Source organism: Musa acuminata, chromosome BXJ1-10 (assembly GCF_036884655.1).
Source record: "Musa acuminata AAA Group cultivar baxijiao chromosome BXJ1-10, Cavendish_Baxijiao_AAA, whole genome shotgun sequence".
NCBI classification, from domain to species: domain Eukaryota; kingdom Viridiplantae; phylum Streptophyta; class Magnoliopsida; order Zingiberales; family Musaceae; genus Musa; species Musa acuminata.
The window spans coordinates 18,377,551-18,392,500 of NC_088336.1; the positions used below are offsets into that span (position 1 = coordinate 18,377,551).

Here is a 14,950-nt window from a genome sequence, read left to right on the forward strand (position 1 = left end):
GGCTGTGGGAGCCACTTGGGCACAGGCATGCATTCGGAAGAGCTCATCTTCCCCCACAACCAAAGACCAGGACCACTGCACCAACCACAGAGAGAACCAACAGTTGGACAGGAAATTGCCCTGCCCACTTCCTCTGGCTGAAAGAGACCACTGGAGTTTGGAAATGGGGTTGGGAGCTCAGCTTGAAGCCCCCAACAGCCTCTGGTGCATCACTCACTCCATGAAACAGGGCAACTACTCTTCAACCTCATCTAACAAAGGTGGATGAGCCTCCACAACTCTCTTCAAATATTCTGACAAATGGTAAAATCTTAGTGTTCCATAAATAAATATATATATATGTTAAGATTCTTATCACCAAAATTACCTTTCTTCATGTAGAAGCATAAAAAAAAAGGCATCAATCTTGTAAATTTGATATGGATGACATTTCCATTTATGTTGGAGCAAAACAAAAAAATCATGATTTGTCAAATAGAAAGAAAAGAACAACAACATAAAATTTGTGATAAACCTTGAATAGGTTTCCATGGATCAATATTGACAGCTTGGGCATTTCTTAAGAATATAATGATATTTAAATTTTTTTAGAAAGATGTGTCCATATGAATTGCCACCAATCTTCTAATCCATTTGATGAGGATGTTCCTTGTCTGCCAAGATTTGACCTTAAGCAAATATTAATTGCTTGTGTCTGAGGTCAGTCATCCTTCTCCCATCTTGGACCTTTGACCATCTAGAATACAGATGAAAACTGTGTTAGACGTCAATGGAGGTGGCTTTGCCTCAGGAACAGGATGATACTGTTGGCTTAAATGCACCATTGTTTTACATGTGCAGCAGGATACTGGAATTGTAAGAAAATAGTACAGAAGATGATGAGTTCTTAAAGAATACATAAACTCTCAATATTTATTCATCATTATTTTTCTTGATCTCATTTTTTTTATCACTCATAACCTCACAAGCCCTAAGTCATCTTTTGCAGATGCAAATGTCTTCTTTACATATTTTTTTATTAAATTTATTAAAAATAGATGAATTATTTGTATAATTATATTAAATGAATGTCATGATAAGATGGAAAAAGACTCATGAAAAAAAAAGAAAGGAGGAAAAAAATTATGAAAATAAGAGTACTGATATCCAATGGTGTTTATCGAGAACCTATATACCTAACTAATCATGTGAAAAGTATATCACCCATGATGTCGGACCTATCGCTAAGTGGTCACTCGTGCGAGCCACTCATGCCCCCGCATCACTCGTTCCACCTCGTTATCGAAACATCTTGAATCAGGACAATATGTCGTTTCCAACACTCTTAGTAGACTAGGTTAACAAATAATATTATCACACAAATCGTAAGGTAATAAACTATCGGTGATTCAAAATCCAATCATACATGAGTCTATGATGTTAAGCAAATTTTTTTTGAAGTTGTTAATATGAGAAATTTTTGTTAGTTGTCTAATGAATTGTTTTATATAGTTTATTTTAAGACAAACTAAGTTAGTCTAAGAAATACTCATAATATGAACAACTTTTAATAAATCACTCTCTCTTGTATATTGATATTATAGTGCTTCTTTTTTTTACGTAAATTTTATATTAAAAAATCCCAAAAATTTATTATATATTGAGTGATATTATTTATTTATTTATATAGAGCATCTCTTGGTTTTTAGAAAATGATATTACTCTGTCCAATCGTGAGGTGTCATTGCCTTGACCTTGTTGGCTCAACACTAACTCTTGTAACATGATGTCTCTTTCATTAGATTTTGGCATCATCCTTTCTTCTCAATTGAATCTTAGCACCACCGAATCCAATAGCTTAGTTTCACTAACGAATGAGCTAAATCTTGGGGAGGAGGATGAAAGAGAAGGGTAGGGGGCAATGGAGCAACGAGAATAATGCAAGTAGTAAAGATAATGCAAAGCAACGAGGATGGTGAGGACGATGAAGGTGATAAGGATAGCAACGAGCAATTGCTTTGCATCGATAAGGCTTCGACAAAGCTAAGAGTGATTAAGGGATATGACAAAGCCTCTTAAGATGATAGGTAGCATAGTAGATGACATCAAGAGTGCGAGTCATGACGAGCTGGAGACGATTATAAGACGATAATAGGATGGGATAATATTTATCTTTTAAAAAATTAAAAATTTATGAAAAATAATATAAACTTTAAGAGATTATCAAATTTTTATTTAAATTTTTTTAAAATTATATTATATTATTTTTATATTAGAATCGTTATTTGGTCATGAATCCGCTTCACTTCATATGACACAAGCAAACAACCAAAAGAAGCCTTAACACATGACATATAAAAACAACTAAAATTATAAAATATTAAATTTAAAAATTTCCAATGATTAAAATGAACAACTTCATAACTTTTATTTTTATTTACTTCAACTCCTCAAGTATTTCTCATTCGGAATAAATAAAAATAAATAAAATCACGTGGCGCCCTCTTCGCCGGGTTCCATACCGGTCGTCGATCGCCTAAAATGCCGGCCCGGCGCAGTTGTCCGAGTCGAATACCGCCCCCCCTCCCCCAAACCCACCGCTCCCCCCCCCCCCCCCCCCCTCCCTGCTCGCTCACAGTAATAGTCGACCCCGACCACGAATCCCATCAGCGCTCCACCTCACCACTTTCTCCTCCCCGATGCCGCCTCTCCACCACTTCTTCCCCTCACTCTCCTCTCCCTCTCCTCACTTCTCTCCCCCTATTTCTATGGTTCCCCCTCCACTCCTCTTCCTCTCCCTCTCCCTCTCGCTCTCCCTCGATCCATGGCCAGATTCGGAACCGGGAAGCACACGCCGGGGAAGTACATCTTCCTCCTCTCCTGCATCATCCTCCTCGCCCTCGTCCTCCTCGCCGACTTCCTCTGGGCCTCCTCCTCCTCCTCCTCCTCCTCTTCCCGTTCCTTCCCCTACCGCGTTCTTCGTCCTCCATCCTCTTCTTCCTTCCACTACTGGTCCCCCTACTTGGACCTCTCCATGGCTCTCTCCGCCCCCGACGCTAAGCAGGTGAGCTCCATGCCCATCTCATCGCGCTGGTTCCTGGAGGATTTGGTTCGGATGCAATGTAGGCTCTTTTCTCGTCCGATCTATATTCGATCTGCATTTTCTATTTTGTTGCTTCATTAGTAAGTGGAACTCTCCTCAGACAAGGCCAATCAACTGAGCTCGATTATGATCTTGTCGTGTTGGATTCTGTTTGGGAAGCTAGATTCTCGAATCTGGTTCCTGGAGGATTTTATCTGGATGCAATGTAGCCTCTTTTCTCGTTGGATTTCGATTCTATCAGCAGTTTTCTTGTTATGCTCGAAATTTATTGAGTGTAGTGGAAACATTCGCAAAACTGTTTGGTTTGTGTTGTTCGTTCATCAAGATCACGGTTTCAGGTCTTTTATCAGGAGTATTGAACTGATAAATTTTCTGCTCAACTTTGTGTCTTCATCGAATGCTGAAATTGGTGTGTTCTATTAAAATTTCGCACATTGGACGAGTCTGGCAAACTGGATTTTCTTTTACATTAAATACGTCGTAATTAGTCTTGAAAAATATTTACTAGGTTTGAAAGATGTTGTAAATAATCTTAGACACGGGTCAAGTTACAGTAAATGAGTTAGCACACAATGATTAAGTTGGAAATGAGACGTGATCTCATTAACTTAATCTTGGGACAATTGGACCCCTGAAAAACTCAAATTGGGCCGAATGGATCAACCCATTAGCCTTGTTTATCGTTTCTTACATGTGAATGCTGGGACATGTTTTACCGAAGTATACCATGACTTGTTCTTGTTCTGTTTTGGCACTTAATTTCTATTATTTTTGAGAATTCCATGATGTATTTTAACCTTGGGTTAGTCAGAGATTCTCTAGTTGAGGAAGTGGTTTAAGCATATCTGTCTATGCCATCTGAAATCCTTCTACTGTTATACGTAACCCATGAGACTCCTCTAAGTTCTGTATCTTATCTCTTGCTTTGCTTTCTGGCTGAATTTGCCTAATTGATTTGTCAGAACATTTGCAAGGGAATAAAACTATGATTCGTCTGTGTTTCATGCAATGAGCTTCATTCTACTTCATTGGTCTTTTCTCTTTAAGTGAATTAATTTCTGCTGCCCCACAGACTCTATGCATTATGTATGAAAGAACTGTTTTCACAATAATCCTTTTTTTAGAATGTGGACCTGAAACAAAATGGTTTTTCTTTGTTTGGTTATCTTGCTTGTCTAAGTTATCTTTTTGCTGATATTTCCTGCAAATTGTTCTCTTTGTATGTATAAGTCATTTTTAATGCCTTTACATATTCCAAGTGAGTCATAATATTAATTTTCTTTCCAACAGTCTGAAGGAAATTCTAAAGGTATCAAATTATCAGTCAAGGTTCTCAATGCAACTTTTGCTGATATACCAGCACCACAGTTAGAATGGGAAGAGATGCCCGAGGCACCCGTACCTCGTCTAGATGGGGCTGCCATACAAATTAAAGACCTCTTTTATGTATTTGCTGGATATGGTACCATTGATTATGTAAGAATTTTGAAAATTTTGATGCCTTTTTTCTGTTTTTCTAGGCTTTTCACTTCATTCACATTCTGTAGCTCTTTCAATTGTCTATAAAAGGAAGTGATTGTGAAGTTGAAACCATACTTCTGCCTTTGACCTTCTTCCTGGTGTTTGATTAGTGCATTCCATGTTTAGCCTTTAGTTATTAAGTTTTAGAATAACCATGCTAAATAATATATAGATATTTTTTAATTTATGAGAGAAATTGAGTTATATATGTCTTGTTGCTCTATATTACATTTGATGAAGATTATGACTGGTGAACCTTCGGGATGAACTTGAGGAACAAATGTAAAAGACAATCTCAAATAAGATAATTGGTCTTTCACATGTCATTCCATCCAATGAAAGTTGGACTCATGAAAGGCCCTACGTATTAGGCATTAATTCTTGGGCATTATGCATATAACTTGTTACTAATTACATTGACTACCTGTTATCAGCTGGTAAGGATGCCTTATAAAAGAACAATATAGTTTTTTGTATAGCTATTGATGTTTCACAGGGTATTTTTGTTGGCTAATTTACACATCTGGTTGTATGAACCTACAAAACAATATGATGGATAAAGCTGCTAAACTAGACAAGGTATATTATGTTGTTCTTGTTCATTGTTATCACTGTCAAGATTTAATGAATTGTCAACACAAAACAGTCTAAACAAATTTAGTATGATTTTATTCCTCTACGAGCATTTTGATATGTCATGGTGGACTCCGTAAGAGCTGCTTTACCTTTTAATTCATATTCTTCTATGCGTTCGTCTTTTAGGTGCATTCTCATGTTGATATATATAACTTCAAAAACAATTCGTGGGGCGGAAGGTTCGATATGCCCAGGGAAATGGCAAACTCACACTTGGGAATGGCAACAGATGGAAGATACATTTATGCGGTCACAGGACAGTATGGCCCACAATGTAGAAGCCCTACTAACCGCAACTTTGTGCTGGATACAGAGACAAAAAAGTGGAATGAATTGCCCCCACTACCTGTTCCTAGGTATGGGCAGTTTAACACATCGTGACCATCTTAAGCTGCTGCAATTTTGTTGTCAGTGGCATCTTTTCTGGAAGACATCCTTTTTCTTTGACATTAATAACCAGGTTATTAATCCATTATAATTTTTAACTAAACATTGAAATAGCTTCATCTGGATTTCACTGCATTTAAGGTATGCCCCAGCAACTCAACTTTGGAGAGGCAGACTGCATGTTATGGGTGGCAGCAAAGAGGATCGCCATGAACCTGGATTGGATCATTGGAGCCTTGCAGTAAAGGATGGAATGGCATTAGAAAAAGAATGGACAACCGAGATACCAATACCACGCGGTGGTCCTCACAGGTATTTTTCCATAATCTTTCTTCAAACTATAACTTCATGTTTACACATAATATGTATCATTCCTAACTTCTCATGATATTTTTGACTTTTGGCTTAACACCTTGGAGTTGAGATGTCACACTGTAGAAATTAATGCCCCCCATTAAACATTGATGTGATGACTATAAACTTACATAAGGTTATAGATGTAGCAGGATCTTTTTTGCTTAGAAGGTTATTTTACACCCCTCAATTTCATGTTGTTTCTAAAATCCAATGTGTTCTATCAGTCATAATTGTGTGCCATTTCCATTTAACAAACTTAGAATATCTGGTAGTTGTAATGCCACCACCTAAGTCTATTTTGAGGAAAGCTTTGCTTCAATTAGCCTGCCAAACATTATCTGGGTGATCGTAGATTTAAATTATTGCCAACTCAGAACTTTTTGTAATGTTGATTTTAGTAATGCTCATCTAACTCCACACTTCCCTGATTGGAATAGAGATAGTAGATGGGCTTTACATAACGAGTCAAATTATGATTCATATAACAAAAAACACATATTTTCCTATTTCTCATGGTATACTTTATTCTGCCGTCAGGTCATGCGTTGTCGCCAATGATCAACTGATAGTTATTGGTGGTCAAGAGGGTGATTTTATGGCTAAGCCAGGATCACCAATTTACAAATGTTCTCGAAGACATGAGGTACTGAAACTATATTTTACCTGCCAAGTGACTGTCAATCACTTAATCTATTTTTATATCACTATCCCGTTTGACAAGCTGATGTCTTTATTGTGCAACTTTAGGAGAGAGATATGTGACAGTACATGAGAATGGAAACTGTGTTTGTGAGGTCAACTTGATCAGTTTTAACCTTAGATTCTTTCATAACTCATTGAATGTAGTATGACAATGCGAGTCATTTGACATGCCTACATGTGGATTATGGAGCAAGAAAAAAATGGTATACTAGGATCCTAGCTAGTGTAATGATCTAGAACCTGGTATGTTTTCTCCAGGCATAAGCATCACAGTGCTCCTAACACAGTCGAACATGAAAAAAATGTCATAGAATAGATAGTTACAGGAGATGGCAAATAATAATCTTTTTTCTGAAGAAAAGTTCTGTTCTGGTGACATATTCCCACCCCATATTATTACTTTTCCTTTTTTCATGTCTGTCACTCTTTTTTTTTTGTACTTTTGACTTTTTTGGTTCACACCTAAAAGATAATACATTTAATTTAATTTTAAAGAAGATGGTGTATTATTTCAAGCAACAAGGAGTTACACTCGAGGATTTTTTTCAAAAAAAATTTATACAAAAGTCTGAAGCATGAGCAAATGCTTTTTAAAACCAAGATGAATCATGCTGCATGTATTCATGCTTCATGTTGGAGTTCATCGGGTTTCTTTCTACTGATCAAGTTCCCTCTGTGCCAGAAAGGAAATTGAGAGTCTTTTACATCAAAAACCTGTTGTTGAAGAACATTTCTGTATTGAACATCATGCTACTTGATGTGTCTGTGGTTGGTGGATGAATATCATCACAAAGCATTTATTTGAGTCGGATTTTTTATGGTGATATTATCCTGCTCAAGTATCTATTTTCTGTTGCAACTAGCAACTGCGTACCATGCTTATATATTAAATGGTGAAAATTGATGCTTCAGACGTGGAGTTATCCTTTTCTCCAGGTTCAATATGCTGATGTTTACATGCTGGATGATGGGAAAAGATGGAAGCAGCTGCCCTCGATGCCCCTACCAAACTCCCACATAGAGTTTGCATGGGTTGTTGTCAACAACTCAATCATTGTTGTCGGCGGCACCACACTGAAACACCCTATTACCAAGAAGATGATTCTACTTGGTGAGGTCTTTCAGTTTAATTTAGACACCCTGGTAAGGATTCTTTTCTCTTGTTTGTTCTTGCTTCAGAAATATAATTTATGATCATCTAATGCATTATCTTTTACCTCAGACGTAAGGTCAATAAAGGATAGGATAACAGAGGAAACTATTTAAGATGGCCTGAAAACTAATTAAGTGAATTGATATGATGTTTGTGGATGTTATGTTTCCCTCATTAGATGTGATTTCTTCTTTAATATGTACAGAAATGGTCGGTAGTCGGTCGCATGCCTTTCCGAGTCAAGACAACCTTAGCTGCTTTCTGGAATGGATGGCTATACTTCACATCTGGTCAGCGAGACACAGGACCGGATGATCCATCTCCAAGGAAGGTCGTTGGAAGCCTGTATAGAACTAAATTAAGCTTATAACCACATTGTTTGACTTGACTCCATCTATTTGTATCTATCAATTTTATGTTATTTGAGGAAATATATCAAATAGAGCCAGACATAATGTCTATGTTTAGTTCTAAAGGAAGTTTTCCTACTTGGAGATTGCACCATCCAATGCTTGTTAGATATCTGCTGGTTTGAGATCGATTTTAGATATATAGCCTTAATTTGGCTAGAATTTTTTTGAGATGAGTGTCTTAATTTGATTAGAATTTGCAAGTTATGGCCATAATTACTTATAGTTATGGTAAGATAATTATTCACAAGAAATGTGACTAATTAGAGATGTTTGGTAGCATTAATGATGCAAAAGAAAGAAAGATTTAAAATACTTTTTTGAAAAAAAAATCGATTTAATTGATCTTAAAACTTATTTAATTATTTTATCACGTTGATGTCATTGTTCCTCTATACCTCAATTGATAAGTAGATCCGGATCCGATATGACTGCGATCCGACCCGATACTGTCACTAATTCACCGTTCGGAGCGGATTCGGTTTCATGCGCCCGTCTTACGTGAACCGACTCACTATGCCATGTGCGGTCGTCGAGCGATCACGAGGGGACGACCTTAACGTCTCCCTCTCTCTCTCTCGCCGTCTTGTCTTCCTGCCGTTTACCCATTTTTCTCTCTCTCTCGTTCGTCGCTGCCTTCCTCCGTCGAACACGAATCCTAAATTTGAGCCTCCGTCCCGTTATCATTTTCCATTCCTTCCCTCAGATCGAAGAGGAGGACGGCCCCCTCGATCGTTTGTGTGGCTTATATCCCCCTCGGGCAACTCCACCGGAGATCTTGCCGATGATTTTCTGAGCTGGGTTCCTTAGGGCTCGAATTCCTACGCCGTTGGCGCCATCCTGCCGCTAGAACATCAGCGAGACGCGAACCGTGAGTTTCTGTCTGTGATTGCCTTTTGCTTCTTCTTCCAAGTGATTTCTCAGCATATACCTTCTTGGTTGTTGCAGTCAAGGCATGTGATTCTTTGGGCAAACGCTCTTTAAGGAATTAAGGAAGATTTTTCTGGAGTGCATAATGACGTCGAGGTCAGTCTAATAGGCCTATGTTTAGAGATCAATGTTGTTTTTCTTTTGTTTCTCGTATAGAAACATGTATAACACAAGTTGAAGAGGATTGGGAATTTTGCTTCATGTCACCGGTTGTTATTCGTTTTGAAACTAGAACAAAAAGTTAGTATTTACTGGAAAAACTAAAAAAAAATCAGAGCCATTCTTGTGGTTAGAATTTTGTTCATTGAAATTGATTTTCAATACAATATTACTCAACTTAGTACAATATTTAAATGTAATCTACATCTTGTGGCATGCCATCGTAACCCAAAATACACTATATTATTGTTGTATGGTGAGTAATGATGAAACTTGTGATGACCTTCAAAACCAATGTGTATACACGGTTGCCATTGTTTCATCCATGGGAATGCATGTGTTATCTGTGTAAGAAATTGGTTTACATATGCTAAAGCATCTAATTACATATCTTGACATGTTTCTCATTATAATTTATTGACAATACTATTGAGTAGCTATAGTAAATTCCAGTTTGAATGTTGTAATTATATTTTACTGATAAGGTCCTCATTGACTTGGCAATATAATTTCTCCCACTTGCAGGTTTTTGGCTTTTCAAAAATTCAGAAAAGCTGGTTATTCTTTTCTAGCAAATCCCAGAACCAGCTTTTCCACAACGAATCCTGGATTTTCTTCAGCAAATGGTTTACCTTTTTCATGCAGATTGTTCCCACAGAACAAGGTTTTTCATGGATGGAATAACTTGTTTATGCTCTATAAAACGGAGGAAAATATATCCAAGAATAATCCCTTGAGGAAGTTCTTTGTCATTTCAGCTAGAAGTTCGATGACACATCGTATTCAAGTTGCCTGGAAACAGCTGTGTGTAATGTACTCTTATAGAGGAATTGCATCTTCACCTGTCAGTAAGATTGCTTGTGCTGCAAGTTTAGCTGTCGCTAGATCCCATTTGGTTCCTAGCTTTCTTGCATTCATTACTGGGGAGATTGCATTGTCCAAGACAGCTTGGGCAGATGGGGAGTACTTTCCAACACAAAATGCACTTTATATGCAAGCACAAGATAGCCATATTTTCCTCACCTCCTTTATTCTTTCCATATTGGAGTGTTTTATTTTGTTTCTAAGAGCATTCTATTTGGCAGTTCTGTTCTCTCCTATTATAGTATTGGCTCCACTTGCAGATAGTTGTGATACTCAGTTCAGAAAAATGTGGAATCATCTTGTTCATTCTACTCTGGAAAAAGCAGGACCAGCATTCATAAAATGGGGTCAGTGGGCTGCTACACGTCCGGACCTCTTCCCTAGTGATCTTTGCTCTGAATTGGCAAAGCTTCATTGTAAAGCACCTGCACATAGCTTTGCCTACACAAGGAAATCTATAGAGAGAGCATTCGGCCGCAAACTTTCTGATGTTTTTGAGAATTTTGAGGAGGAACCTGTGGCGTCTGGAAGTGTAGCTCAGGTACATCGGGCTTCTTTGAGATTTCGCCATCCTGGTCAACATGCAAAGCAGTTAGTTGTTGCTGTAAAGGTTAGACATCCTGGTGTTGGTGAGTCCATTAAGAGGGATTTCATGATAATTAACATGGTGGCCAAAATCTCCAAGTTCATGCCCACCTTGAAGTGGTTGCGCTTGGATGAAAGTGTGCAACAGTTTGCTGTATTCATGATGTCTCAGGTAGATCTTGCAAGGGAAGCTGCCCATTTAAGCCGCTTTATCTATAATTTCCGCAGGTGGAAGGATGTGTCTTTCCCAAAACCTCTCTATCCGCTTGTCCATCCTGCTGTTTTAGTGGAGACTTATGAGCATGGACAAAGTGTTTCTTACTATGTTGATGAGCTTCAAGGGCATGACCGACTCAAAAGTGCGCTTGCTCACATTGGGACTCATGCACTCTTGAAGATGCTTCTGGTATATTTCTTGTTTAGCTCTTTGTTGGAGTTATCTATTTGTTATGATTCCATGTTTCCAAACTTAGGTTTATAAGCTTTTAAAATTTCTGGTCTTTATTCCTACATCTGTGTTGGCGGGAGCCTCATCCATTGGGTATACCCTTTATTGGTGAGTCAGTTGATCCAAGAGCTATTTTGCCTGTGTATATTACTTTTACATCCAAATAAGACTTGCAGAACAGTATAAGGAAGTAGTCAAAACTTGCAATAGGTTCACTGCCGATACTTCATTTATGATTTTATGGTTCTTTAAGTGAACGTTCATGCTTCTTTTTGAACTCATACTAGCAATGTTTAAAGAGAATCTTTATGCTGATGGTAACTGTCTGCCTGATTCCTTCAAAAAATTGACTCTTTGATTATCTTGGATGGGTGAGGATCAAGGTGAGAACCAAGGTTTGCCGTACCGGACTGTACCGCCCGGTATGGGCGGTACGTACCGGTCCGACAGGCTAGCGGTACGCGGACCGCCCTGTACCGGTCCGCCCGTACCGAGCACTGTAGCAGTGCACTGTAGCACTGTATCACTGCTACAGTGCTCGGTACACCTGAGTGTACTGCTCGGTACACCTGGGTGTACCGAGCGGTATACCGTACCGTACCGGTACCGAGCCCGGGTCGAAACGCCGGTACGGTACGGTACGGCGAACCTTGGTGAGAACCACCTTTTTTTCCTTGAGAACATGTTATGCAACTCTGGAACCATTGCAACTTTCTCTGTGATTATTAAGCATTATTACACTTCAATCAATGTGACTCTTTTTTTGTATAATTAACTCGAGCATTCATCTTTTCCTACAGGTGGACAATTTCGTCCATGCAGATCTGCATCCTGGAAATATGCTTGTCCGAGCTCAAACCAAGCACTCAAATAAAAGGCTCTTTAAATCAAAGCCTCATGTCATATTTCTCGATGTAGGTATGACTGCAGAACTTTCCAGCAGCGACCGTGTAAATCTGCTCAACTTTTTTAAAGCTGTTGCTCTTCGAGATGGACGCACTGCAGCTGAGTGCACCTTAAGGTTATCAAGAAATCAAAACTGCTCAAATCCAAAGGCTTTCATTGAGGTACTGTCTGTTGTAGCTTCTTTTTCTGAACGGCCAGATTAATCTCCTCCTAGGCTGGGATTTTGAATTGATATTTTGTGATCCAATTGTGCACTGAAATTTACTTCCAACACCATATGCATGAACCTGTATATTCATTCATGTGTGTGCTATTTCATTTTATTTATGTATGATATTTCAGGAAGTAGATAAATCATTTAGTTTTTGGGGCTCTCCTGAAGGGGATTCTGTCCATCCGGCTGAATGCATGCATCAGTTGCTCGAACAAGTTCGCCGTCATAAAGTCAATATCGATGGTAATGTTTGCACTGTGATGGTGACAACTTTGGTTTTGGAGGTACAATCTCTTCATCAAATTTACCACACGATATGTATCAGTTTCCGATTCTTTGTATCTCGTATTTGTAGTACTTGGCATGTATAAGTTGCTTGTGTATATACATATAACCAACCAATTCCAGTTTGAGGTCATGAAACAGAAACATCATGCAGAGCATGGAATGACGGGATGCATCTGTTTTCTTGTCTTGTTTGTGAAAATCGATATGTTTGCCTGTCATTTAATTTTAGGCATCAAGTTGTCATTTGTGGTTTTTGGTGAGGCCCAAAATTAGATAAACTCTTTTAAAGCATTTTTAAAATTACAATACAGGCATAGGGCAACAGAAGTCTCTTAGAAGCTTTTCTTAGAAGAATTGATCAAATATTTTCTGATCATGCTTTGTATGCACTCATCAGCTCTTGAAGAATTTCCCAGTCAATAGTTTTACAAAAATACAAAAATTCCAATGTTCTGTTGTTCATTTAATGAAAATTGAAAGACTCATTGTGTTTGCTTTTGGTGGAAATCATCTTTAAACATAGTTTTATATTCTTCATGATGTTGGAATTAAGATGAGCCAGCCTGGATCAGGATGGTGTTCAATAATTTCTTGGTGAAATATCGGGATTTCAAAGTCAATATGAAGTTCTCTTTTCTTTTCTCATTCTTAGGTACAACCATTTATATGCGATAAAACAAAAACAATAGGCCTTATGCAAGCACATTTATCTACTATAACTCATATATTGATGAAAATTCTTTTGCTGAAAAAGTTGTTTGGTCATGTCCGGAGTTCCTGTTCAAAGATCTCATGCTTCACATGAATGGTGCCTGCTTTGTTCATGATTCTGTTCTTCTGCTGCATACATAAACTGATATCTAAGAGCTATTCATTGAAACTGACCTATTTGAGATATTTACTCCTTGTATGTGGGTGGGAATAAAAATGAAATGATGTATTCGACTTTGTGGCTATTTAATTACTTTGACTGAAGCAACCTGAATATTTTTGTTTTCCAAAGACATTAAATTGGTTTTCATTCTACGACATAACCGTGGCTTCTGCTTGTTTCTTTATAGGGTTGGCAGCGGAAGCTGGATCCAGATTATGACATTATGCAGACACTGCGAACATTGTTATTCAAATCTGAGTTGGCACAGTCTCTTTCATATACAATTGAAGCACTTATGTCCCCTTAGAGAAAGGCTCCTCCCCTGCAGTTTTATATATTCCCGGAGAAATTTTTCGACAGCATAAAGTTGGTGTATAATGATTATGTTTGGTATGGGCTCTCCAATTTTGTTTTTTCCCTTCTAAATGTTTCTTTTGCAGATTCAACATCTGCATCATGCTTAAATGTTATTAAGGTGAGTTGCTGATTAAACGGGAAGTGAAGTGGAATAAATAAAGAATCTGTCCAGATTCTTACACTTGGCATATTTGGAATTGCAGATAAATTTCCTTCTCAACATCTTTGAGGTTGAACGGAAGAATGTTCTGCCTTTTTCATTTCAGTTGTTGAAATCTCATCAATGATTATTTAAGCATGTGTGTGGTAATTTTGGCGCAACTTGCAAAGATCAATTCTTTGGAAATTTCATGGACCTTTTGATTGTGTTTTCTCTAGTTTGTGCCATGTCAGATCAGCATTTCTTGGTCATTTAAAAAGTCATTCGTCATTCCTCAGTAAATTTGTGTTATCATCAATGGACAACATCTGTATATTTTTCTTTTCCCCAAAAATTTTGGGCTCTTCTTTTATTGAGTTGAATTGTATCAACTTATTCCAATTTTTTTTGTTCCAAAGATTATTATTTCTTGTATGTTCATTGAAGTAAAGAAAAAGGATAATCTTGACACCGTGGTGTACATCTTCTTCTGAAACACTAGGAACAGAATAATGAGAACAAGAAGAAGAGCAGAAACATAATTGAGCTTCGGCGAATCTGCATGGCAACTTGGATCTCTTCATAGCATAGTCGTTTATCTGTTCTAAGTTTATAATCCCTTCAAATGTATTTGTAGAGGGTTAATAGTGTGGTCTTTTGTCTTCGAACACTGCAAAAACAAGCTGTGTATTTATGCTGGTTTGTCTCTGTATGTGGGGGGGATATGTCTCTTTTGTGGATCAGTTTTAGTGGATGAACTCTTTATCCATCCATTAATTAGTGTACTTGCTCTTGCAGAATCTGGGAACTCCTAACATGGCTATGTGCAGATGCTTCTGCGAGTAAAACTATTATTGCAGGGAGGAAAGACCAGCTGTGTTATCAGATGAAGTGAGTTGTGTAGCGAATCAGATGTCTGAGTTTGATAACAACATGAA

At 37.9% G+C, this 14,950-nt stretch overlaps 2 protein-coding genes across 5 annotated transcripts in view; both read left to right on the forward strand.

Moving 5' to 3' along the window:
* The first annotated feature begins 2,623 nt into the window (after positions 1-2,623).
* On the forward strand, positions 2,624-8,293 carry LOC135594921 (kelch repeat-containing protein At3g27220-like). The gene is made up of 7 exons (XM_065085427.1): positions 2,624-3,043; positions 4,373-4,558; positions 5,366-5,595; positions 5,768-5,938; positions 6,521-6,626; positions 7,622-7,828; positions 8,044-8,293. The coding sequence occupies exons 1-7, from the start codon at positions 2,804-2,806 to the stop codon at positions 8,206-8,208; spliced, it is 1,305 nt and encodes a 434-aa protein (XP_064941499.1). The 5' UTR covers positions 2,624-2,803; the 3' UTR covers positions 8,209-8,293.
* A 499-nt stretch (positions 8,294-8,792) lies between these two features.
* The window catches only part of LOC135595298 (uncharacterized), a 6,180-nt gene continuing 22 nt past the window's right edge, over positions 8,793-14,950 (forward strand). The window contains exons 1-7 of one of the 4 annotated variants that reach the window (XR_010480339.1): positions 8,793-9,119; positions 9,197-9,274; positions 9,863-11,192; positions 12,035-12,301; positions 12,483-12,638; positions 13,704-13,906; positions 14,811-14,950. The exon at positions 14,811-14,950 is cut by the window's right edge and continues 22 nt beyond it. Coding sequence is in view for 1 of the 4 variants with exons in the window: in XM_065086027.1 (XP_064942099.1) it covers positions 9,264-9,274; positions 9,863-11,192; positions 12,035-12,301; positions 12,483-12,638; positions 13,704-13,823 (1,884 nt within the window). In the remaining 3 variants the exon portion in view is untranslated. Of the gene's footprint in view, positions 9,120-9,196; positions 9,275-9,862; positions 11,193-12,034; positions 12,302-12,482; positions 12,639-13,703; positions 14,448-14,810 lie in introns of those variants that run through there. The other 3 variants (XR_010480337.1, XR_010480338.1, XM_065086027.1) reach the window with 3 other exon arrangements.